The sequence below is a fragment of the Ranitomeya variabilis genome, chromosome 3, assembly GCF_051348905.1.
Source record: "Ranitomeya variabilis isolate aRanVar5 chromosome 3, aRanVar5.hap1, whole genome shotgun sequence".
In the NCBI taxonomy this organism is placed as follows: Eukaryota; Metazoa; Chordata; class Amphibia; order Anura; family Dendrobatidae; genus Ranitomeya; species Ranitomeya variabilis.
The window spans coordinates 539,532,528-539,559,657 of NC_135234.1; the positions used below are offsets into that span (position 1 = coordinate 539,532,528).

The 27,130-nt window shown below is 43.4% G+C and overlaps 1 protein-coding gene across 1 annotated transcript in view; it reads left to right on the forward strand.

Annotated features, from left to right (window-relative positions):
• The window catches only part of PCCA (propionyl-CoA carboxylase subunit alpha), a 658,713-nt gene that overhangs the window by 78,215 nt on the left and 553,368 nt on the right, over window positions 1–27,130 (forward strand). The window contains exon 4 of the mRNA XM_077297080.1: window positions 2,199–2,267. Coding sequence (XP_077153195.1) covers window positions 2,199–2,267 — 69 coding nt within the window. The remainder of the gene's footprint in view (window positions 1–2,198; window positions 2,268–27,130) is intronic.

The window sequence follows — 27,130 nt, forward strand, 5'->3', positions numbered from 1 at the left end:
CTGACAAGTATTTTACTAGGGGCAGGGAATAGACATTAGTGATGCCACTCTGACTGTGAAATAATACAAAATGCTGAAGTAGTGCTTTAAAAACAATTAAAGCACACCAATTTGTCACACTCAAAAATCACTCGCTATAAATGGCCAGAGAAACTGCCAGCAAGCAAAGATTCATGGCCAATGCAAAAAATATTATCGGACTACATGACCTAAAGTGCAATTATATAGTGTAACAAAGCAGATGTATATATTAAAACTAATATGCTTTATTGCTTGATGTTGGATTTTATATTTCTGCTGTGGTGTTGCAAAAAATAAAATGCCATATAAAATCACAGTAACCTTAGTGAAAGTAGGAAGTCTACATGTCCCCATGCGTTTTTGCCACATCACAGGTGGCTTCTTCAAGGTGAAATAAAAAGTCACCTTTTTTATATCACTGGAGTTCCTTCTACAAGCTTTATGACCAAGATTTTAAAGGGAACTTATCACAGTGTACATACAATCCTACCGGTAGTCAGCAAATTACTATATAGTTTTGTGGGGGCATTCAGTATTACTTGTGTTTAATCTACAACCACAATTGCAAAAAAGTTGTGATTCATGTCCTCCGCTCCTCCTTGGAGCTATGTGGGAGTACTTCCTCTCCCAAGACACCACCCAGACTGCCTCACAAGTCCAGGTATTTAACCAGGACCATGTGATGATCACATGATTGTGACATCACCGCAGGTCCTGCTAGTACACTTGCCGGTGTCAGCTGCAGGAAGAGATATGATATGGTGAGCACTCTCCCTCCCACTCTGAGTGCTCACATAAAACCAGCCCATGTATGCAGCCAGCTTACTTTAACCCTCCCAACACTTAGTGTGCTGGAGGAAAAATATCCTGGTTTCATACCACTGACACCAAAATGCCCAGTGACACATCTCCCCTCGTACACTGTGCTAGTGACCCTGTCACACATCCCAAAGTTTTGGGATTTGGGGTAATGCTTAAATAGCTTCTCTTTCTTTACCTAGGAAGCCAATGGTTGTTCCTACTTGTTTATTGACAGCTATCTTTGTAACCATAGTCATAATTTGTCAATCACTCAATAAGCCTGTCTACTGGACTCCTATTCATTGAGTAGTTTTAATGCTATGCTGAATATATTTCCACAAAACTACCGTATATAATAATCTGCTCCGTTCCTCATGCTTCAGAACACTCTGCTTGCAGACCAGACCCCATGATCTTTTAGCAATTTTTTATTTCATAGTTTTGAAGCCTATAGAATGGTAGCTAGTATTTATTTTGCAGCGTTCTTGACCATAGCAACATCCTAAAGGTACCTTCACACGAAACGACATCGCTAGCGATCCGTGACGTTGCAGCGTCCTGGCTAGCGATATCGTTTCGTTTGACACGCAGCAGCGATCAGGATCCTGCTGTGATGTCGCTGGTCGCTGAATAAAGTCCAGAACTTTATTTGGTCGTCCGATCGCTGTGTATCGTTGTGTTTGAAAGCAAAAGCAACGATACCAGCGATGTTTTACACTGGTAACCAGGGTAAACATCGGGTTGCTAAGCGCAGAGCCGCGCTTAGTATCCCGATGTTTACCCTGGTTACCAGCGTAAAAGTAAAAAAAACAAACAGTACATGCTCACCTGCGCGTCCCCCAGCCTCTGCTTCCTGACACTTACTGAGCGCCGGCCCTAAAGTGAAAGTGAAAGCACAGCGGTGACATCACCGCTGTGCTGTTAGGGCCGGAGCTCAGTCAGTGTCAGGAAGCAGACGCTGGGGGACGCGCAGGTGAGCATGTACTGTTTGTTTTTTTTACTTTTACGCTGGTAACCAGGGTAAACATCGGGTTACTAAGCGCGGCTCTGCGCTTAGCAACCCGATGTTTACCCTGGTTACCCGGGGACTTCGGCATCGTTGGTCGCTGGAGAGCGGTCTGTGTGACAGCTCTCCAGCGATCAAACAGCGACGCTGCAGCGATCGGCATCGTTGTCGCTATCGCTGCAGCGTCGCTTCGTGTGAAGGTACCTTAAGTTTTGAATTTCCGTGATGCTTAGTTAGGTCTAAGAACAAAGAGTACTGTGTAATCTATCACAGTAGCATAAGAAATTAACACTTTTTTTAGCCATATCTTAATATATTTATGCTGAAATTATGCCTATATGCTAAAGAAAATCAATCTCTATACCACCAGGTAATCAAGACATGCAGAAAAATGGGTATTAAAACAGTGGCTGTACACAGTGATGTGGATTCGGCAGCAGTGAGTAACCTTTTTCTTCCTTCCCTTGTGAACTATGTAAGCTCTATTCATACTGCATTTATCTAGTGTTGACTAGAAGAAAAACCCAAACCAAGTCAATTTGATCTCCATTTGTGTCTTTGGTCTCAGAAGCTGTGGCTTTTAAGAAAAACCTGTCATCTGACTTTATTTGGAATCATTTTATTGAAAAACACCCGATGTAATAGTGGCTGCAGAGCGGAATAACACTTTTTTTTCATTATTTTTGTTTTTCTGTAGTGAATAAAAAAAAAAGTTCTTGTTAGGTGCCAAATACTTTGATTGCGATGTCCAATTGGGTGTTATCAGTTTTTACTGGAGGTGTATACTTCTTCCTATATGCTGCTGACTAATCATAAACAGGCAGCAAGGGTCAAAGCTAAGAAGAACACACCCCACCATAGCTCGGGGTAGGTTTGTCAATGTGTGAGATGTAATGAGATCGCTCTAATCTCTTGGTCTAACCTCCTGAATGGCTAGAAACACACGTGACAAACGACTTTCAGAGAAGGTTCTTGTGGGGGGGGGGGGGGAGGGGCAGCACAGCTGAGTTTAGCTGTGGTACATTACAAACCCTTCTATCAGCTCTCCTCCTCTCCTAGCTCTGTCTGCTCAGCTGTATTGCCCTCCCCTTTACTGCCTGTCCTGCGATATCAAAGTGTAAGTATCACCACAATGTCTGTTCTGATCTCCGGGTAGAGTGATTACAAGTTGGGCAGAACAGAGTGTCACTATATCTCCCACAGGAGTGGTAGAGAACAGGCAGGTTACTCCTGTATGAGACTGTGTGGGTGCCCGTTCGGTAATTATAGAGAAAATAAAAAAACTTTTGTGTTCCAGCTCCTGGGTAAAATGTACCTGCCGCCCCCAAAATGGAAGTTGAGCTAAACCCACCGGCATCAGGGGCTTATCTACAGCATTCTGTAATGCTGTAGATAAGCCCCCGATGTATCCTGAAAGATGAGAAAAAGAGGTTAGATTATACTCACCCAGGGGCGGTCCCGCTGCGGTCCGGCCCGATGGGCGTCGCGGTCCGGTCCGGGGCCTTCCATTTTCTTACGATGACTTCCTCTTCTTGTCTTCCTGCCGTGGCTCCGGCGCAGGTGTACTTTGTCTGCCCTGTTGAGGGCAGAGCAAAGTACTGCAGTGCGCAGGCGCCGGGAAAGGTCAGTACCCCATATGTACTTTACAGATGTAAATCATTCAGCTGCGGCAATAAAAACTAAATCTCCAAGCACTAAAAAATACTCGGAGGACCCCCGAGCATGCTCGAGAAATCACGAGTAACGAGTATATTCGCTCATCACTAGCAATAACTCTGGAACGCTTCAAGTATTCCACTGATTCAGAGATTTTTTCGTGACATGTTGTACTTCACTTTAATGGTAAAAGGTCTTCGATATTACTTGCATTTAATTGTAAAAATTAAGGAAATGTGACAATTTTGGAAAATTTTGCAATTTTCAAACTTTGAATTCTTATGCCCTTAAATCAGAGTTATATCGCACAAAATAGTTTAAAAAATAACATTTCCCACAAGTCTACTTTACATCAGCACAATTTTTGAAACAATTTTTTTTTTTTGGTAGAAAGTTATAAGGGTTAAAAGTTGACCAGCGCTGTCTCTTTTTCTCCCTTCCCCTTAAACATTTTTCTTCAGCTCACAGAACAAAGCATCTTCCATGACCTGGCTTGCATGTGAGACCCCCTGTGGTGATTGCTCCCCTGGGTCTAATATCTCCATCCAAACAATGGGCCTAGGCTGGTAGAACAATGGATTGATAGGATGATTGCTTTACATGTACCTTTAGCAATCTACTGTCTGGCCTTAAGGCCCCGTCTCGCATAGCAAGATCGCTAGCGAGATCGCTGCTGAGTCACAAGTTTTGTGACGCAACAGCGACCTCAGTAGCGATCTCGCTATGTGTGACACGTACCAGCGATCAGGCCCCTGCTGTGAGATCGCTGGTCGTGTCAGAATGGCCTGGGCCGTTTTTTGGTCGTTGAGGTCCCGCTGACATCGCTGAATCGGTGTGTGTGACACCGATCCAGCGATGTCTTCACTGGTAACCAGGGTAAACATCGGGTTACTAAGCGCAGGGCCGCGCTTAGTAACCCGATGTTTACCCTGGTTACCAGCGTAAATGTAAAAAAAACCAAACAGTACATACTCACCATCTGATGTCCGTCAGGTCCCTTGCCGTCTGCTTCCCACACTGACTGAGCGCCGCAAAGTGAAAGTGAAAGTACAGCACAGCGGTGACGTCACCGCTGCGCTCTGCTCTCACTGTACGGCGGCACTCAGTCAGAGCGGGAAGCAGACGGCAAGGGACCTGACGGACATCAGATGGTGAGTATGTACTGTTTGTTTTTTTTGGTAACCAGGGTAAACATCGGGTTACTAAGCGCGGCCCTGCGCTTAGTAACCCGATGTTTACCCTGGTTACCCGGGTGCTGCAGGGGGACTTCGGCATCGTTGAAGACAGTTTCAACGATGCCGAAGTCGTTCCCCTGATCGTTGGTCGCTGGAGAGAGCTGTCTGTGTGACGGCTCCCCAGCGACCACACAGCGACTTACCAACGATCACGGCCAGGTCGTATCGCTGGTCGTGATCGTTGGTAAATCGCTATGTGTGACGGGGCCTTTAGGTTTACATAGGATCTAGCCTGCTTGTCTGCATCTGCTTACTGTCACTGAATGTAAACATTGATTCCTGAGGATGAAGTGAGGAGCAAGAAAATATCTAATAAATCACAACAAGAAGATATCTAATAAAACACAAGAATATCGACGCTACCGGTGCTCCGTGCTGGAAAATGTCTGTCTCTTAGAGCTGTGGACTCCGCTCTACGTCCATTTGTCCTATAGTCTTTATTAAGCGGCCATATCCTCACACTCCTCCCCCACTTTTTTCTCTACGGACACGAATGTAAAGGTACCTTCACACTGAACAACTTTACAACGATAACGATAGCGATCCGTGACGTTGCAGCGTCCTGGATAGCGATATCATTGTGTTTGACACGCAGCAGCGATCAGGAATCCTACTGTGATATCGTTGGTCGGAGCTAGAAGGCCAGCACCTTATTTCGTCGCTGGATCACCCGCTGACATCGCTGAGTCGGCGTGTGTGACGCCGACTCAGCAATGTCTTCGCTGGTAACCAGGGTAAACATCGGGTTACTAAGCGCAGGGCCGCGCTTAGTAACCCGATGTTTACCCTGGTTACCATTGTAAATGTAAAAAAAAAAAACACTACATACTTACATTCCGGTGCCTGTCACGCCCCCCGGCGTCCGCTTCCCTGCACTCCTCCTGCATCCTGTGTAAGCGCCGCCGGAAAGCAGAGTGGTGACGTCACCGCTGTGCTCTGCTTTACGGCCGGCCGGCGCTGACACAGTGCAGGGAAGCGGACGCCGGGGGACGCGACAGACACCGGAATGTAAGTATGTAGTGTTTGTTTTTTTTTTACATTTACAATGGTAACCAGGGTAAATATCGGGTTACTAAGCGCGGCCCTGCTTTGGGTTATGACATTGACTCAGTAGCACACCAACCCTGCTCCTAGGTTGTTTCCCAGCCACACATCTACTGGTAGGTGCCGCACTACTCCTACATCCACCATTCCGCTACTGTGACCCCAGTCTAAATGTAGTCAGGCCCGTCGAATGTTCAGAGATTCTCCGGCTACCTTGACTAACATCCAGCTGCTGGGAACAATACACTGGCCCGGTACTAGATGTTCTTTGATCAGTGTAACAGAAAGTCACGGAGCCCCGCAGCCTCCACGATCTCTACCCAAACTCGCTGCAGATGCTGTTTCATGGTTGCTGAGGTCTCCCATCTAGTCTGGGACTCTTGTCCTTGTACCGCATATGCCTCTTCCTCTCCCGGTCGAGGTAGTGGGATCCTCTGTCCTTCAGCATTCCAGCCCCATTGTAGGACTGTGTTCACTGGTTGGGGATGTGCATGATGTGGGCTAGAGCGTTCCTGGCATTCCCTGGCAAAGTATCCCATGCGTCCACAGTTACGGCGGCTTAACCCTCCTCGCTCCAATGTGGGCCAGTGGAACTACCGATCTCAGATTGGGAACTTGTGGACTCAGGACATTGTATGTTGGCCATCTACCTGGATTTGTTGTACAACCATGGATGTATGGAATAAAAAAAATAGTTGCATCGTTTAAAAAAAAAAAAAAAAAAAAAGCGATTTTTCTCATTTTTCCACTTAAATTTTTTACGGACCACATCACATTTGATGAGACTTATGACATTAAATACCCAAAAGTGACGCCATTCTAAAAACTGCACCCCACAAGGGGCTCATCACCACATTTAAGAAATGTATTAACCATTCAGCTGCTTCACAGGAATTAAAGGGAACCTGTCAGCAGGATTGTGCACCGTAACCTACAGATAATGTCAGGCTGGCGCTGTTATACTGATTAAAATTATATCTTGATTGATGAAATCCATCTTGTGGTTGTTGTTTAATCTTCATTTTCTGTTTTCAGTTAATGGTATGCTCATGCTTTGGGGTGGCCAGTGTGAGTGTGGGGGATGGGCGTCATGTGGTTCTCTGATTAGGTATTCATGTGTATGGCTTCTGACAGGTCACTGACCTGCCCCCTAGTTTACATAATGAATATACTAATCTGTGTATTTGAAAAAAAAAAAGTAACTCCATCATAGTGCGCAGGCGCCGCCACCATTATCACATATCACACATTCCCCCGGAAGAAGCAAGACGCGAAACGCGCGTTGGAGCCTTCAGGACTGCACGTGCAGGTTATGCATTAACTCCATTTTTTTTATCTGTGATATGCATTTAGTATGGGGCATGGCGTGGTGACAATTATCTTATGCACAGCCTACTTTGATAACTATTGACCACTTAGTGATATGGATGTAGACCAGTGTATGAAGCACTAAGCACTTTACTTTGTGTTGATATTCTTTATGGTATTGGTCCATAATATTGGGCACGGTAACCCTTACTAGCTAGGGATATATATCTGTGATGGTGGATTCATTTTGAATGTCAACTTGCACTATTCTGCTTATCAACGTACTGTGTAATAGTTACTCTGACCCCTCTACATATTGATTTGTCTATTTATCTATGGTTGTTATGCGTAACCTTGCGCCTGCAGTTATATTTTGCATGTGTATTTCCCAGAGGATGGTACTTACTATTTTTTTACAAAAGAAGTTGTTTTAATCAGTATCTAATAAAGTTTCTTGTTGTTTGAATAACTATGATGACATCTGCTTCCATATATTTTCTTTTTGGTTTTTTTCATGATACTTTGGAAGAGTCATTCTAATAGGCCAGGTTTATATTATATATTATCACATATCAGTTTGTGCATATTATATTGCCTTGTTTATAAAATATATATCATTTGTTTTTCTCAAAATGGCGGTGCCTATGCAGTAGTATCTATCGGAACGCGATAGATGCTACTGCTCAAGTGCCGCCACCGCCTTTTTTTTTCTTTTTTAATCTCAACAAAATGACGCTGTAGACGGCACATGCTCAGTATTATTGGTAGTCAATCCTGTCAATCTGCGCATGCAGGACCAGTACGCAGGAGCCAGAACAAATAGGGAATCGCCACTGATCATAACTCACAGTAAAATAGTTTTCAACTGTAGAATGTTTTCAACCCCAGTGTGCCACCAATATATTAAAATATATAATGACTATTACTAAACTGGATGGCTACATAATAAGATTGTAATAGGGTGAAATAGTATAGGTATATACAAGTGCTTCTCACAAAACTATAAGATCATCCAAAAGTAAATTTATTTCAGCTCTTCAATGCAAAAAGTTAAACACTTATATTATATAGTCATTACAGGCAGAATTATCTATTTCAAGTGTTTATTTCTGTTAATGTTGATGATAATGGATTACAGCCAATGAAAACCCAAAAGTCATTATCTCAGTAATTTAGAATACTTTAAAACACTAGCTTGGAAAATTATTTTAAAATGCAAAATGTATGTTCTGTAAATGCACTCAATACTTTGTCAGGGCTCCTTTTGCATCAATTACTGCATCAATGTGGCGTGTCATGGAGGCGATCAGCTTGTGGCACTGCTGAGGTGTTATGGAAGCCCAGGTTGCTTTGATAGCAGACTTCAGCTCATCTGCATTGTTGGGTCTGGTGTCTCTCCTCTTCCTCTTGACAATACCCCATAGATTCTCTATGGGGTTAGGGTAAGGCGAGTTTTCTGGCCAATTAAGCACAGTGATACAGTTGTTTTTAAACCAGGTATTGGTACTTTTGGCAGTGTGGACAGGTGCCAAGTCCTGCTGGAGTATGAAATTTTCCATATCCAAAAACCTTGTCAGCAAAGGGAAGCATGAAGTGTTCCAAAATTTCCTGGTAGATGGCTGCCCAGACTTTGGTCTTGATAAAACATAGTGGACCCTAAACCAGCAGATGACATGGCTCCCCAAACCATCACTTATTGTGTAACCTTGACACTAGACCTCAATCAGCTTGGATTGTGTGCCTCTCCACTCTTCCTGCAGACTCTGGGTCCTTGATTTTCAAATGAAATGCAAAATTTAGGTTCATCTGAAAACAACACCTTGGACCACTGAGCATCAGTCCAGTTCTTTTCCTCCTTGGCCCAGGTAAGACGCTTCTGGCGTTGTCTATTGGTCATGTGTGGCTTGACACAAGGAATGCGACACTTGTAGCCCATGTCTTGGATACGTCTGTGTGTGGTGGCTCTTGAAGCAATGACTCCAGCCGCAGTCCATTCCTTGTTAATCTACTCCAAATTTTTGAAAGACCGGCTGTGGCTTTCCTGGTTGCTTGTGCACCTTTTTCTATCACACTTTTTCCTTCCACTCAACCTTCCATTAATCTGCTTAGATACAGCACTCTATGAACAGCCAGCTTGTTTAGCAATGACCTTTTTTGTGGCTTACCCTCCTTGTGGAGTGTGTCAATGACTACCTTCTGGACATCTGTCAAGTCAGCAGTCTTCCCCATGATTGTGGAGCCTACTGAAACAGACTAAGGGACCTTTTTAAATGCTTAGGAAGTTTTTGCAGGTGTTTTTTGTTAATAATTCTAATTTACTGAGATAATGACTTTTGGGTTTTCATTGGCTGTAAGCCATAATCAACATTAACAGAAACAAAACACTTGAATTGGATCACTCTGTTTGTAATGACTGTATATAATATATGAATGTCACTTTTTGTATTGAAGAATTGACAGAAATTAACTTTTTGATGGTATTTTAATTTAGCGAGAAGCACTTGTACATAGGGCTATTTAGTATAGGATTCATCATACACCATATGTATGGCGCCTTTGGCGTCATTTTGATGAAGTGATTTTCTATATATATATATATATATATATATATATATATATATATATATATATATATATATATATATATATATATATATATATATATATATATGTATATGTATATGTATGTATATATATATATATATATATGTATATGTATATGTATGTATATATATATATATGTATATGTATATGTATGTATATATATATATATATACATACATATACAGTGGGGCAAAAAAGTATTTAGTCAGTCAGCAATAGTGCAAGTTCCACCACTTAAAAAGATGAGAGGCGTCTGTAATTTACATCATAGGTAGACCTCAACTATGGGAGACAAACTGAGAAAACAAAATCCAGAAAATCACATTGTCTGTTTTTTTTATCATTTTATTTGCATATTATGGTGGAAAATAAGTATTTGGTCAGAAACAAACAATCAAGATTTCTGGCTCTCACAGACCTGTAACTTCTTCTTTAAGAGTCTCCTCTTTCTTCCACTCATTACCTGTAGTAATGGCACCTGTTTAAACTTGTTATCAGTATAAAAAGACCCCTGTGCACACCCTCTAACAGTCTGACTCCAAACTCCACTATGGTGAAGACCAAAGAGCTGTCAAAGGACACCAGAAACAAAATTGTAGCCCTGCACCAGGCTGGGAAGACTGAATCTGCAATAGCCAACCAGCTTGGAGTGAAGAAATCAACAGTGGGAGCAATAATTAGAAAATTGAAGACATTCAAGACCACTGATAATCTCCCTCGATCTGGGGCTCCACGCAAAATCCCACCCATGGGGTCAGAATGATCACAAGAACGGTGAGCAAAAATCCCAGAACCACGTGGGGGGACCTAGTGAATGAACTGCAGAGAGCTGGGACCAATGTAACAAGGCCTACCATAAGTAACACACTACGCCACCATGGACTCAGATCCTGCAGTGCCAGACGTGTCCCACTGCTTAAGCCAGTACATGTCCGGGCCCGTCTGAAGTTTGCTAGAGAGCATTTGGATGATCCAGAGGAGTTTTGGGAGAATGTCCTATGGTCTGAGGAAACCAAACTGGAACTGTTTGGTAGAAACACAACTTGTCGTGTTTGGAGGAAAAAGAATACTGAGTTGCATCCATCAAACACCATACCTACTGTAAAGCATGGTGGTGGAAACATCATGCTTTGGGGCTGTTTCTCTGCAAAGGGGCCAAGACGACTGATCCGGGTACATGAAAGAATGAATGGGGCCATGTATCGTGAGATTTTGAGTGCAAACCTCCTTCCATCAGCAAGGGCATTGAAGATGAAACGTGGCTGGGTCTTTCAACATGACAATGATCCAAAGCACACCGCCAGGGCAACGAAGGAGTGGCTTCGTAAGAAGTATTTCAAGGTCCTGGAGTGGCCTAGCCAGTCTCCAGATCTCAATCCTATAGAAAACCTTTGGAGGGAGTTGAAAGTCCGTGTTGCCAAGCGCAAAGCCAAAAACATCACTGCTCTAGAGGAGATCTGCATGGAGGAATGGGCCAACATACCAACAACAGTGTGTGGCAACCTTGTGAAGACTTACAGAAAACGTTTGACCTCTGTCATTGCCAACAAAGGATATATTACAAAGTATTGAGATGAAATTTTGTTTCTGACCAAATACTTATTTTCCACCATAATATGCAAATAAAATGATAAAAAAACAGACAATGTGATTTTCTGGATTTTTTTTTCTCAGTTTGTCTCCCATAGTTGAGGTCTACCTATGATGTAAATTACAGACGCCTCTCATCTTTTTAAGTGGTGGAACTTGCACTATTGCTGACTGACTAAATACTTTTTTGCCCCACTGTATATATAACAAGGCAATATAATATGCCTTGTTCAGTGGTGATTTCCTATTTGTGCACGCTCCTGCGCACTCGTCCTCTGAAGACAGTGGGTGGTGCCTTCGATGTCGTTTTGTTGGATTAAAAAAATAGCCGGTGGCAGCACTTTAACAGTAGCATCTATTGGACCGTGATAAATGCTACAGCGCCGGTGCCGCTGGCGGCACCATTTTGATTTTTTTTCTTAAAAACAAAGTAACATAATACGCATAAACTGATACATGATGGTGTTCAGGGGTCTCAGGTTCTACACACACACACACACACACACACACACACACACACACACACACACACACACACACACACACACACACACACACACACACGCCACCCTGGACCACGAGAATCTCATTAGCTCAAAACTGAAAATCAAGATTTAGAAAAGAACCACAAGATGGATTTCATCGACCCAGGTATCATTTTAATCCGTATAACGGCGCCAACCTCACTGTGTGTGTAGGTTACTGTGCACAATCCTGATGACAGGTTCCCTTTAATGGATTGTGGAAGGAAAAAACATTTAATCTTTTTATCACTAAAATTTTACTTTTAAAGCCATTTGGAACACTGGAGTGTTATACAAAACGTCAACACGTCGACACCCGACCCCCCCCCCCCCGTATGTGAAGGCTGTACAAAATTTTATTCAGGTGTGTTTTAGTGCTTGTTGCAAACCTCTTTTTTTATTTAAAAACACAAACATTGAGCTTATCTTGTGTTGGTACACATGCAGAAATCGAAAGCATGTTAACGTTGGCCACAAAACAAATAAAACCAGTCCTTTTGGCTGCCCTTATTCACACTGAGGTCAACTCTTGACACATGGTAAGGTTTTAATATTAGACAGTGTAGGACTGTCCCAATCAGAGTTACCTTGACGTGGTGGGATGGCTTTTGTGCTATTTTTTGATAAAAAAAAAAAAACAGTATTACTAAAAACACTGTTATTTAAATGCACTTTTGCTTTTTTACTTAGTTACAGCAGGGTTTTTTTTTGCGCATTTTTTCTCTTGTAGGTTTTATTTATCTCTTTTTTTTTTATTTAGGAGAGGAAAAAGAAAAGCATATAGAAAGAAAAATATAAAAATGTGGTAAAGTAAACAACAAACTTACTAAATGGACATCAGTAAAAAACAAAAACAAAAAAACAACAAAACAAATTACTGTGCGCCCTCAACTGATACTAAACCTGATTCAATTCAGTAAAAAATACTGTTGTAGTCGACGATTACTACGGTATATTTTTACTGTCCCTAACTAATCTAATCCTATCAACTAATCTAAATAGCGAGCATGTATAAGTAATTTTTGTCACTGATCAGCACTTGGCAGCTGCAGGATGCACGAAAAACAAAAAACTGCCAAACAACAAGCGATCAAGTACTGATCAGCGCTTGACGACATAAGGCGGGGAGGGAGAGGGTGGAAGAGGGCAGGTGGAGGAGAGGGTAGATTGGGATTGGGGTGGATTAGTAAAGATCAGGGAAGAATTAGGAATTCTTCTTTCTTTTATCTTTAGCAGGATCAGCAGGAGGCGCAGCAGCACCAGCAGTCATAGTGATGACGCATTCTTCTGTGGCACCACAAGGTCCAGCATGGCGCACAGAGCGCTTAGTGACCACCTTTTTCAAATCTGCTGCTGGAATGAGGAAGTATAGGGCAGTCACTGGCAGGTCACAGGGCGTCTGTCTGCTCCGATTGTTGATTGACAAATCAGAGCTGGCCCTGGTGACGCCATGCTTGCTAGCCTCCAGCCTATGATCCATTCTGTTTAAGCACTGATCCTAGGCTGGACATCAGTGTTTCAGGCAATTTGATTGCCTGAAATGCTCCGATTGGCTGGCTGTTCAGGACTGAACAGCCAATTACAGAGATGGTAGTTGGGGATGGCGTCGCCACCCCCTGGGGCGAAGGTGCTATGTTCCCTGCTGTGAGAAACGGCAGGGACAATCACGCAATCACCTTGCACTTAGTCACGGTGATCGCATGATTGACATGACGTATACTTACTGCATGGGTCAGGAAGTCCTTCCCGCCATGACGTGTGTGTGTTTGTGTGTGTGTGATGAAAATTTGCATCACCTGGTTAGCCTGACCCAAGCATGACCACTGCATAGAAATATATGCTGTCACGCTCAGGTCAGGAGAGCCGCCGGCCAGTCCGAGCATTGCAATGTGAGGCTATGTGCACACGTTCGGAATTGCCGTGGAAATTTCCGCCGAATTTCCGGAACTCCCTGCCGTGGGAAATATGCATGCGGATTTGGCATGCGTATTCCCGCTAAACACTAACGTTTTGCAAGCGTAATTAGCTTGCGGAATGCTAGCGTTTTCCAAGCGATCTGTAGCATCGCTTGGAAAACTGATTGACCGGTTGGTCACACTTGTCAAACAGTGTTTGACAAGTGTGACCAACTTTTTACCATTGATGCTGTCGATGCCTTGCGTCAATGACCCCAGATGACGTAGCATCACGCTAGACCGCTACGTCATCACAGGTCATTGTCGCAAGGCATCCATGGGAACAGGAGCTGCCGGGAGCATCGCTAAGGCCTGGGCTGGATCCGGGGGCCGCCAGAAGGTGAGTATATAACTATTTTTTATTCCCAGGTCCTGGAGGAGAGTCTCCTCTCCTCCACACCCGGGTACCACTGGCACATGATCCTCTTAGTTTGCGCATGGTGGGCATAGCCCCATGCGGGAAGTAAGAGGATTGATGCATTCCTATGTATGCGGAATCGCGGCGATTCCGCACAAAAAATGAGCATGCTGCTTTTTTTTCCGCGATGCGATTCCACCGTGGAAAAATGCACAGCATTGTGGAATCCCATTGAATTCAGTGGGTTGTGTATGCATATTCGCGGTGAAAAAACGCAGCAAGAGTGCATACAATCCGCAATGTGTGCACATAGCCTGATCATCTTCCGTGTTATATGGCCGCCTGATTGCCCTCCAACTGATTACACAGTGCAGGGATACACCCACAACTTGGAACACCAGTGCTAGTATGGTAATTTACATAAGGAATAGCAGAGGGGTGGCGCAGCAAGGAGTTTTAGGAAAGTATGCTCTAGAATTGTCATTTCATGAGAAATACAAACATTTACGAACAGACATGTCAGGAGTGATGATGAATCACAGAGCTTTTAGTCTTTAGATGAATGATCCGGGTGCCCAGTTCTATTTACAACAAGCAGGAGGACTCGCTACATCCAACTACAGCCCGTGGTAATGTGTAGTATGGGATGGAGGGGTTCGGAAACCAATGGCCTATTTGTGTTTTGCTGAGAATTTAATACAAACTAGATGAATGCAGTCTGAATTTAGTTCAGGGCATGTTCTTGCTGTTCTCCCATGCTGCCTTGTCTTGTCGATGACCTGCTGTTCTGTATGTCTGGCTCCTGGTGTGTAGTGTACTCTTGGCCTCAGGATTCAATAATAGTATCTTACATAAGAATTCCTGCTTGACTGACACAAGGTGAAGGCGAGTCATCACTTATCAGATATTATCATGCTCACCCCTGATAATTCCTCCCTGCTGTCTGGGGAGATGAAGAGGACAGATATGATTTTGTGATGTTGAAGCAATTAGTGTTTGCGGCTTTACGGCTGAACTAACCTGAAGGTAATGATCAGGTAAATTAAGATGGAGTACATTAGTGTCAGCTCAAGTGTCCAGACCCCCTGACAATGTTGCTTGTTTTATTATAGTCTATGTATTAAGGGCTTTTTTTATATTTATTTTGACTTTTTCTCTGCCTTCCATTGTCAGACTTTAATTTCTTTATTTTTAATACTTTGAAGACCCGAATAAACGCAAAGTCAAGTCAGTTTTGTCTTAGGAAACTGTTATATGTTTGCTTCAAAAAATTGTTGCATTGGTGTTTTGGTTGGCAGTTGTCATCCCAATTTTAACTTCTCACCCTCCTTTTGCCCAGTATTATGAATATTTTTTACAATGTTACCATGCACCTTCATTTCTAGAAGTTGTTTTTCATGTACATTAGTAGGAACGGAAACCTTGCACTGACCAGTATGACCACAGTGGTTGTTGCCTTGCAATTTGTGGTTGTTGGATGAACATGAACATCTCTACGGTGGATTGTATTGGTGCAGATAGAAGTACATCTGTTTCAGAATGGCACACCATTTTTCTGTTTAAAGAGATATTTTTCTTGCAAAGCTATAGAATAGGCTAGCGTTTTACCATTGGTGGGACCCTAACCTCTAGGTCTCCCACCAATCCTGAGAGTGAAGGAGATGAAATTGCCTCATACTGTGGCAATTCCAACCACCCGAATGTGCAGGGACTCTGAAATGTGCCCCATTAATGGAGCTGTGCTGCACTTTCCAATACAGGCAGGTGACTAAAATGCCACTGTGCAGTGATTAAGGCTGGTTTCACATTTGCGTTTGTGGCCGCAGCGTTTGTACCGCATATAAACGCATTTTTTTTTGTTCGCGTTTTGCCGCGTTTGAGGACGCATGCGTCGTTTGCGGCTTAGCGCGGAAATGCAACATGTAGTAATTTCTAGAGGCGTCTATTTGCTGCCAGGAAACGCATGCGTTCAATCGCACAAGGATTGCGACAAAAAAACGCATTGCTGTCAATGTAAACGCATGCGTTTTTAAGCACATGCGTTTTGTTGCTTTTTTATGCGATGTACAGTAAAATCACACTGACAGGTTACAATAGAGTAGATATATACACATAGAATAGGTATATATACATATATATATATATATGTCAGTGAGACACCTATGTATATGTATTTATATTTAATGCAGCGCTAGATAGCATAAAAGCCGCTAATTCAATTACCGGCTTCTGCAAACCCGACAGGATATGAGACATGGTTTACATACAGTAAACCATCTCATATCCCTTCTGTTATTACATATTCCTCTTCAGTAATGTAAGAAGTGTCTGTGTGTCAAATTTGGGGTCTCTAGCTATTAAAGGGTTAAATGGCGGAAAAAATTGGTGTGGGCTCCCGCGCAATTTTCTCCGCCAGAGTGGTAAAGCCAGTGACTGGGGGCAGATATTAATAGCCTAGAGAGGGTCCATGGTTATTGGCCCCCCCCGGCTACAAACATCAGCCACCCCAGAAAAGGCACATCTTGAAGATGCGCCTATTCTGGCAGAAAAGAAGTTAGTAGCCAGCTCACCAGTAACCACCGCAGGTGCACGGAACTCCGTTGCAGGAGAACGAGTTGGTCATCCAAAAAAAAAAAAAAAAATTAGAGTTCCAGCTCCTTAAAAATAGAAATTTTATTGATATCCAAAATATTAAAAGTAATACATACAGGTGGATTTTCTCCCTCCGGTGGGTGCCCCTGAGCGTGAGGGACTATTGGCAACGCGTTTCGATCAATCGATCTTTCTCAAAGCCATAAGTTAGTCTGGCTGTTTTGCTCTAAATAGAGAGATTCGCCCAACCAGATTCCCGGAATAAGTCACATGACAATTCTTAAGGTCCTAATATAAAATCATTAACACATATAAATGCATGATAAAATATACAATACATAATAAAATATTCACTTTTTACTCAACAATAATGCAGCATAGTTTCATTGCGTTTATTAAGTCCCATCGGGGATCGGGTATTAAGGTGCAATATCCAATATGCCTCTCGCGTAAGGAGACGCCTCCTGGCGTCCCCACCGCGAAGAGGCATATTAACCTGTTCTATTCCCTGGATTTGGAAGCCTGCAGTGCCTCGGGCATGGTGAGTAACAAAGTGTCTGGAAGCCGCCGACATATTTCTGTTACCACCCTGTAAGTCATTTATATCATATAAGTGCTCCCGAATGCGTGTCTTAAGTTTCCTCATTGTACAACCCACATAGGACAAATTGCAATCTGTGCAGTTGATTTTGTATAATATATTGGTGGAATTACAGTTAATATATTGTTTTATATCAAATTTGATTGTTTCCTCCACATTGTGGAACATTTTAGCTACAAAAGCATGCTTACAGGTGCTACAATTATTTGTACCACATTTAAAAAAACCAGGATAATTTAACCATGTTTTTTTTACTCTTGGTCATATTTGATCGAAGCATACTAGGGGCTATTTGGTTACCTATAGTCGGTGCTCTTCAGAATGCAATAAAAGAACTTAAAATAATGACAGATCTTACTATTAAAATGTCGGACAAGGGAGGGGTGGTAGTGGTGTTAAACACAACAGATTACCACAAAAAAATGCTGGAGTTACTATCAGATCAAAAAAATATAAAAGATTAAAATTAAATCCATCCCAAGAAATTATAAAAAAGAGGGATTTGATTATAATGGAGGGACAAAGCTTGGGAGTACTAACTAAAAAACAGGTGGAATATATAGCAGTAGTAAATCCAATTCTCCCTATTATTCATGGGGTACCTAAAATACACAAAAAAGAAGGTATTCCCCCCATGCGACCAATCGTATCCGGAATTGGTTCATGTAATGAAAAACTCTGTCAGTGGGTAGATTCACTCCTTCAGCCTCTTGTCAAACGAACTCCAGGGTACATAAGAGACTCCAAAGAGGTATTGCGCATTATGGATAATAGAATTTGGCAGGCTAATTATTCCTGGCTAAGCTGTGAACGTTATATCCCTGTACACATGTATTCCCCATAGTTTAGCAATACGAGCGATACATTATCATTTGACGAAATACAGCAATTATTCAGCAGATTTGATTGAGTACTTGCTGACGGTGATTCAGTTTCTGCTAACTAGTAATTTTTTTTCTTTTGATGGCCAGTTTTATTTGCAAAAAACGGGAGTGGCTATGGGTGCCAAATACTCACCCTCCCTTGCAAATCTGGTCATGTCTTTTTGGGAAATGGAATATGTTTTTTCAGTTACCAATCCATATCTGGACTTCATGGTGTGGTATGGCAGATACATAGAGGATACCCTCATAATTTGGGGGGGCGATGTATCTGCCATACCACCCTTTATGGAATATTTAAATAACGAATATGGTATAAAATTTACTTACAAATATGATGGTACAAATATTTCATTTTTGGATTTGGAACTTGGGGGATATATGAACCAAAATGTTGTCACCAAGACTCATCACAAACCAGTGAGAGGCAATACGATCCTACATGCTAGTAGTAGCCATAGCAAACATACAATTAAAGCGATCCAGTGGGAGAATTCACCAGGATTAAGCGAAATTGTAGCTTGGAAGGTGATCTTAAAGGAGAATTTGAACAAATAGAAACTAAATTAAAAATTCGCAAATATCCTCAATGGACAATAAATAGGGCGAAAAAAATTGTAGAGAGAACGGATCGGAAAGATATGATAACATCAAAGAAGAATATAGATCTAAATGTGGGGAAGAAGCCCTATATATGTTTCCAGTATAGTCCTCAATTCACTAAGATCAAGGATATTATTTATAGATATTTGCCTATCCTATATGAGGATCATCAACTATGTGACATATATTAAAATCTGACATCAACGTGGTGTCAAGAAGAGCACCGACTATAGGTAACCAAATAGCCCCTAGTATGCTTCGATCAAATATGACCAAGAGTAAAAAAACATGGTTAAATTATCCTGTTTTTTTTAAATGTGGTACAAATAATTGTAGCACCTGTAAGCATGCTTTTGTAGCTAAAATGTTCCACAATGCGGAGGAAACAATCAAATTTGATATAAAACAATATATTAACTGTAATTCCACCAATATATTATACAAAATCAACTGCACAGATTGCAATTTGTCCTATGTGGGTTGTACAATGAGGAAACTTAAGACACGCATTCGGGAGCACTTATATGATATAAATGACTTACAGGGTGGTAACAGAAATATGTCGGCGGCTTCCAGACACTTTGTTACTCACCATGCCCGAGGCACTGCAGGCTTCCAAATCCAGGGAATAGAACAGGTTAATATGCCTCTTCGCGGTGGGGACGCCAGGAGGCGTCTCCTTACGCGAGAGGCATATTGGATATTCCACCTTAATACCCGATCCCCGATGGGACTTAATAAACGCAATGAAACTATGCTGCATTATTGTTGAGTAAAAAGTGAATATTTTATTATGTATTGTATATTTTATCATGCATTTATATGTGTTAATGATTTTATATTAGGACCTTAAGAATTGTCATGTGACTTATTCCGGGAATCTGGTTGGGCGAATCTCTCTATTTAGAGCAAAACAGCCAGACTAACTTATGGCTTTGAGAAAGATCGATTGATCGAAACGCGTTGCCAATAGTCCCTCACGCTCAGGGGCACCCACCGGAGGGAGAAAATCCACCTGTATGTATTACTTTTAATATTTTGGATATCAATAAAATTTCTATTTTTAAGGAGCTCGAACTCAAATTTTTTTTTTTTTTTTTTGGATGGCCTATTCTGGCACTTGGCCACAATCTTCCCACTCCCGTGTAGCAGTGGGATATGGGGTAATGAAGGGTTAATGTCACCTTGCTATTGGAAGGTGACATTAAGCCAGATTAATAATGGAGAGGCGTCAATTATGACACCTATGCATTATTAATCCAATCGTACGAAATGGTTAATAAAACACACACACACATTATTTCAAAGTATTTTAATGAAATAAAGACACATGTTGTTGTAATATTTTATTAGACTCTTAATCCACCTGAAGACCCTTTGTCACCTGAAACAAAGTTTAAAAAACAAACAACAATATTCCTTCCCTTCCGTCGTTCTGTCCCACGTTGTAAATCCATCTGAAAGGGTTAACTAGTTTTACAAGCAGAAGCCTGTTAATGCACCCGCCCCTGCCTGTATACACCCAGGGAATGGCGTGGGAACTTTTACCAGGCTCGAGTTCATATGAGGACATCCAGCAGAGGGCGCCTCACTGCAACTCAAGGTAACTACAGGTCACTCCCCTCCAATCCATTCATTCCCTGGGTTTTTACAGGCACGAGCACTGCTTTAGCAGATCTCCTGGCTGTAAAACGATTTAGCCCCTTCAGATGGATTTACTTCGTGGGACTTGACCTGAGCGAGGGAAGGTATGAGATATTGTTGTTTTTTTATTTTTCCTTTGTTACAGAACGAGGGTCTTCAGGTGGATTACCAGTATAATAATATATTACAACAACCTGTGTCTTTATTTCATTAAAGGACTTTGTAATAATGTGTGTGTGTTTTCTTAACCATTTTGTACTATTGGATTAATAATGGATAGGTGTCATAATTGACGCCTCTCCATTATTAACCTGGCTTAATGGCACCTTACAATAGCAAGGTGACATTAACCCTTCATTACCCCATATCCCACCGCTACACGGGAATGGGAAGAGAGAGGCCAAGTGCCAGAATAGGCGCATCTTCAAGATGTGCCTTTTTTGGGGTGGCTGGGGGCAGATGTTTGTAGCCAGGGGGGGCCAATAACCATGGACCCTCTCTAGGCTATTAATATCTGCCCCCAGTCACTGGCTTTACCACTCTGGCGGAGAAAATTGCGCAGGAGCCCACACCAATTTTTTCCGCCATTTAACCCTTTAATAGCTAGAGACCCCAAATTTGACACACAGACACTTCTTACATTACTGAAGAGGAATATGTAATAACAGAAGGGATATGAGATGGTTTACTGTATGTAAACCTTGTCTCATATCCTGTCGGGTTTGTGAAGGAGATAGCAGAAGCCGGTAATTGAATTAGCGGCTTTTATGCTATCTAGCGCTGCATTAAATATAAATATACATATATAGGTGTCTCACTGACATATATATATATATATATATATATATATATATATATATATATATATATATATATATATATATATATATATATATATATATATATATATATATATATACCTATTCTATGTGTATATATCTACTCTATTCTAACCTGTCAGTGTGATTTTACTGTACACCGCGCTGAATTACCGGCTTGATTTTTCTCTTGTGATATTTCTCATCATGCGCACCATAAACGCAAACGAAACGCAGAAAAAAACGCATGTAAACGCATACAAACGCGGCGTTTTTTAACAGCATGCGTCAACGCATGCGTAAAAAAAACCCGGCGCGTTTGTATGCGTTTATATGCATTTTTTTTTCACCACTTGCGGATGCGTTTTAAACGCTGCGGATTTAAACGCAAATGTGAAACTAGCCTAACATCAGTACTGGTGGGTGGGTTTCCAGCGGTCAATCCCCCAATAAAGTGATTGCATAGCCTACCTTTATAATACATACTACTGTGTTGAGGCTGCTGTAATGTGTTAGCCACAACAACTATGCCTGCACCAGCACTTGGAGGCGCATAATACAGTTGGACTCCTGGTTTAGTAGCTGAGGACAGAGAACTCAATGCTGCTTGAATCCCATTGCGACCGCTATAGTTCTCATTGCATTTGCGCTCTGCATTAATACGCACATGCATGAAACAAGCCTAAAGACCGTGCATATCAATTAACACTTTGTTATAAGGCCGGGTGCACACGATTCGGAAGTGGCAGCACTATGGATGCAGCGTCCAAAGCGCTGCCATCTATTGAACGCAGGTGAATCCGCATGTGTTTACTGAACCATTTGGATTCACGGCGCCCAATACATTCTATTGGTGAAATTTCTCTTGCTGAGACTTGCGTCTCCGTAAGAGAAATTGACATGCTGCGGTCTGGAGAGATGTGCTGCATGTCCATCTCCGTGAGTGAGCCCCGTCTTTGGGCGCATAGTGGGCATGGGATTTCTTGAAATCCTGTCCACTATGCTGTAACATCTGGATGCTGCAGGAGTATGCAATGTCCAACCTGCAGAGTCTACTGATCGTCTGCACATACCCTAAGTCACTTTTTTGTGATGTTTTTTTTGGCCATAGTTTTGTGAATCTTTCTTTACTATGTGCCGATCTTCATTTTGAAAGGCACATGTTCAGTCTAAACTCTACATGCCATCTTTGTTATGGGTATTTATTCGGACTCCCATGACAGCACTACGAGAGAGGGGATCCGCCCTTCAGGAACAGGAAACCTACAGAGATACAAAAGGGCGGCACCTCTCCCTATGCATCAGTTGGTTTCCTGTTCCTGGAGGGACAGGATCCTACAGATGAAAATCTCCGTAGTGGATCCCAGGCCGGCCGGCCGAATCTGGTAGCGGGGGGGTCTCCTACCTCGGCCGGTGCGGATGTCCCTGGAGGCGCCACGGTGGTCCTGGCTGGACTGCACGTCGGTGGCGTATGGCAGCAGGGAGCAGGGTCCGGAGGATTGCCTGATCTCCATTCTATGCCGGCGTTGGTAAGTATATGCCCCCCTTGGTTCTTGCAGTGATGCGGCGGTGCAGCGGTGGAGTGGGGTAGCGGTGACGGGAAAGCGGCGCCGACCGGAGCGCTGTCGCACATCTCCGGCGTCCTGCACCGCTCTCAGGCCGGAGTGCTGTGACGCCGGGGGCGGAGTCGGCAGGCGCTTCCGGGTTACTGGATGGCTGCGCATGCGCAGTCTATCCAAGATGGCGGCGCCCATCGATCCTGGACACCGGATTCCCCACTAACTACCGCTGACCTCCCAGCTGCGGTCTGGTCAGCAGAAACCAATGGGATGACGCCAGGCAGTCTGCTGACCGGAACCCAGGGGGATTTAAGCAGGTGTCGGATTTAGAGCCCTGCTTTTGGTCACACTTCCATCATGGAGAGTGGTGGTGAGCAGCCTCAGCTACTGGATGTGCGACAGAAGCCCTTGGAGAAGGAGCATGTCAGGAGTGACCAGTCCAGCCGCAAAAGCTCGTCCAAGCAGGGATCGAGAGCTTCGACTGGGAAAGAACCCCCTCGTGTTCCGGTACCTTGATTTGGCGTACACTGGTAAGTGATCTACGTGAATGTTCACTCAGTGACGCGGGCCCCCTTATACTTTGTCATTCTAGGGGAAGAGAAGTGCAAAGACGAAACATAAGGAGTGCGCCCTGTGTGGAATCCCTTTACCAGATTCTTATCCTAAAAAATTATGTGCCCCCTGTATACAACAGACGGTGAGGTCTACAGGTGTGGTAGGGGTTAAGGGACATCAGGTCGGATAGATGGTATCACCTTATTGTCCTCCCCTAGGTAGCGGAAGAATCTGCAAATACGGCTAACTTAAAAGAGATGATCCGTATGGAAGTAAGGGAATCCCTGCGGTCTCTATCCCAGGCGGGAAGTTCAAAACCTAAAACTCCCTTAATCTCTGAATCTTCGGAGGAAGAAAGAGAGGAAGGTTCCTATGGCTCTATTCCCTCTTCCTCGTCATCGGAAGAGGACTCTGGCCGGTTTTGTCTACCGCTGGACCGAGTGGACAAACTAGTTAAATCGGTCAGGGGTACCATGGGCCTGGAAGAGCCTAAAACACAACCTTCCAGGCAGGAAATAATGTTCAGCGGATTAGACCATAAGAAGCGCAGATCCTTTCCGGTGATAGATAAAGTTCAAAATTTAATTCTCCGTGAGTGGAAGAAACCGGAGAAAAAAGGCTCGTTACCACCAGCTTTAAAACGCAGGTATCTCTTTGAGGATGCAGCCGTTGATACCTGGGACAAGGCCCCTAAGCTAGATGCGGCGGTAGCGAAAGCGTCCAAAAAAGCCTCATTACCCTTTGAGGATATGGGGACCCTTAAAGATCCGCTCGATAGGAAGGCAGACACCTTCCTTAAAGGTACCTGGGAGATGGCGGCCGGATCTCTGAGACCAGCGGTGGCCGCAACGTGTACAGGCAGATCCTTAATGGTCTGGCTGGATCAGTTAGAGTCACAACTTAAGGAAGGTGCATCCAGGAATACAATCCTGAATGCGCTCCCAGTGATTCAAGATGCTGCGGCCTTCCTGTCGGACGCTTCACTGGATTCCGTCAAAATGGCGGCCAGAGCAGCAGGTCTTTCCAACGCGGCTCGTAGAGCCTTATGGTTAAAATGTTGGTCTGGTGACATCCAATCAAGATCCAAGCTCTGCGCTATCCCATGTAAAGGGGAATATCTCTTCGGACCAACTCTGGATGACTTGCTTGAAAAAGCAGGTGATGATAAGAAGAAATTCCCTAATCTGGCATCAGCATCTTACCGTCGCCCCTTCAACAGAAGGAGGTTTGGTCGCGGAAGGAAACGCGCGTCCTCACCCTCGAGAGATAATTTCAGATGGGAGGATAGACGCAAGAGAGGTACGGGCTATATATTCCGCCGTTCCTCAAAAGAACGTAAAAAGTCAGACCAATGACTAGCAATCCCTGTGGGAGGGAGATTGGCAGCCTTCTCTTCCGCATGGTCTGACATCACTAATAGTGACTGGGTCCGAGGCATTATATCAGACGGTCTGAGACTGGAGTTTGACCATTGGCCTCGGGATAAGTCCAAATTAACCCCCTTACGTTCCTCCTCTATTGAACAAACGGCTTTGGAAGCTGAAGTCACCAATTTATGTCTTAAAAAGGTGCTGATTGAGATCCCAGATTCAGAAAGAGGAAGAGGGTTCTACTCTCCTCTATTTCTGATTCAAAAACCAGATAAGTCATTTAGGACCATCATTAATCTTAAATCTCTTAATGAATTCCTGGTTAATAAAACCTTCAAAATGGAGTCTATCAGTACTACAATAAAGATGTTGTTCAAACACTGCTTTATGGTAGTTGTAGATCTTAAGGACGCATACTATCATGTTCCTATCCATGAGAACTTCCAGAGGTTCCTGAGGGTGGCGGTGTCTATAGAGGGAATTGTTCGTCATTTTCAATATCGAGCCCTTCCCTTCGGCATTTCTGCAGCTCCTAGGGTATTTACCAAGGTAGTCGCTGAGGTTATGGCATATTTGCGAGAATCCGATATCCTCATAATACCTTATCTGGATGATTTCCTTATTGTGGGGAATTCAGCAGGTCATTGCCTTTCACAAGCAAAGACAGCCATAGCCAAACTAGAACATCTGGGCTGGATTATAAATTATGACAAATCCCGTTTACAGCCCCTAAAAATTCAGAGATTCCTCGGACTGTTATTAAATTCAGAGACCCAACAATGCTGTCTGCCGCCTGATAAATTACTCCACATTCAACAACAGGTGTTAAAGGCGATCAATAAACCATCCATGACCCTTAGACAGGCTATGTCACTGTTAGGATCCCTAACTTCGTGCATTCCTGCTGTCCGTTGGGCCCAATTCCATACCAGACCCTTACAGTTTGAGGTTCTGGACAATGATAGAGCCTTACAGGGGTCCTTGCAGGGTCAGGTGACGTTAAGTCCAGTAGTACTTACATCTCTCAGATGGTGGCTAGTGGAAAGCAATCTGTCGGCAGGAGTTCCCTGGGTGACACATGTGACTCGTGTAATAACAACTGACGCCAGCCCTACGGGATGGGGGGCGCACATGGGTGACATCGTAATTCAAGGGCTATGGGACCCTCAAACATCAGCTTCCTCCAATCAGAGAGAGTTAATGGCTATTGAACTAGCAGTTAAAAAAACTCCTCGTGTATCTACAGGGTCACCATGTCAAGATCCTCTCCGACAACCAGGTGGCAGTAGCCTACGTAAACCACCAGGGTGGTACACACTCCGAATCTCTGATGGAAGTAGCAGACCGCCTTCTCCAGACAGCAGAGAGCAATTTACTATCTTTAACTGCTCTACATTTAAAAGGGAAAGAAAACATAAAAGCGGACTTTCTAAGCCGCAACACCTTAAAACAAGGGGAATGGTCCCTGAACAGAGACATCTTCGGTCAAATCGTCCACAGGTGGGGTCATCCAGACGTGGACCTGTTTGCCACCAGGGACAACAGAAAAACAAAAAAATTCTGTTCTCTGAATCCCAGGGAGAATCCGTTGGCAGTGGACGCCTTCCTGATCAAATGGGACTTCCGTTTGGCTTATGCGTTTCCCCCGCTGGGCCTATTACCTCTTGTGGTCAGGAAAATAAGGGAGGACCGAGCAAGGGTCATACTGGTCGCCCCTTTCTGGCCCAAGAGAGCTTGGTTCGCGTGGCTCAGGACCATGTCGGTGGAAGACCCCTGGGTACTTCCGGACATTCCCAATTTACTCCATCAAGGTCCGATCACCCATCCGCAGGTGAAGGGGCTCCATTTGACGGCATGGTGTTTGAGAGGTCATTATTAAAAAACAGAGGTTTTTCCCCAAACTTAATTGATACCCTTATGAAGAGTAGAAAAAATATAACAACAAAGATCTACTCTAGAACCTGGAGGAAGTTCTTGGCCTCTTCAGATTTCAGAATTGAAGAAGGGTTACCAATTAACCAAATTTTAGAATTCCTGCAGAAAGGGTTAGAGCTAAACCTATCCACGAGTACACTAAAAGTACAAGTCTCAGCCCTGGGGGCCCTGTTTTCTTGTAACGTTGCTAATAACTATTGGGTATCAAGGTTTATAAAAGCTTCTAGTAGAGCTAGACCTATACACAAGAACAGGTCGGTACCTTGGGATCTCAACCTAGTCCTGTCAGCCTTGACTAGAGAACCGTTTGAGCCCTTACATTCTGCTTCAATTAAATTATTGTCCCTCAAGACAGCGTTCTTGGTAGCGATAACATCTGCTCGTAGAGTAGGGGACATTCAAGCGCTCTCTAGACTCTCCCCATATACAGAGTTTTTACAGGACAGAGTAGTCCTAAAACCGGACCCCGC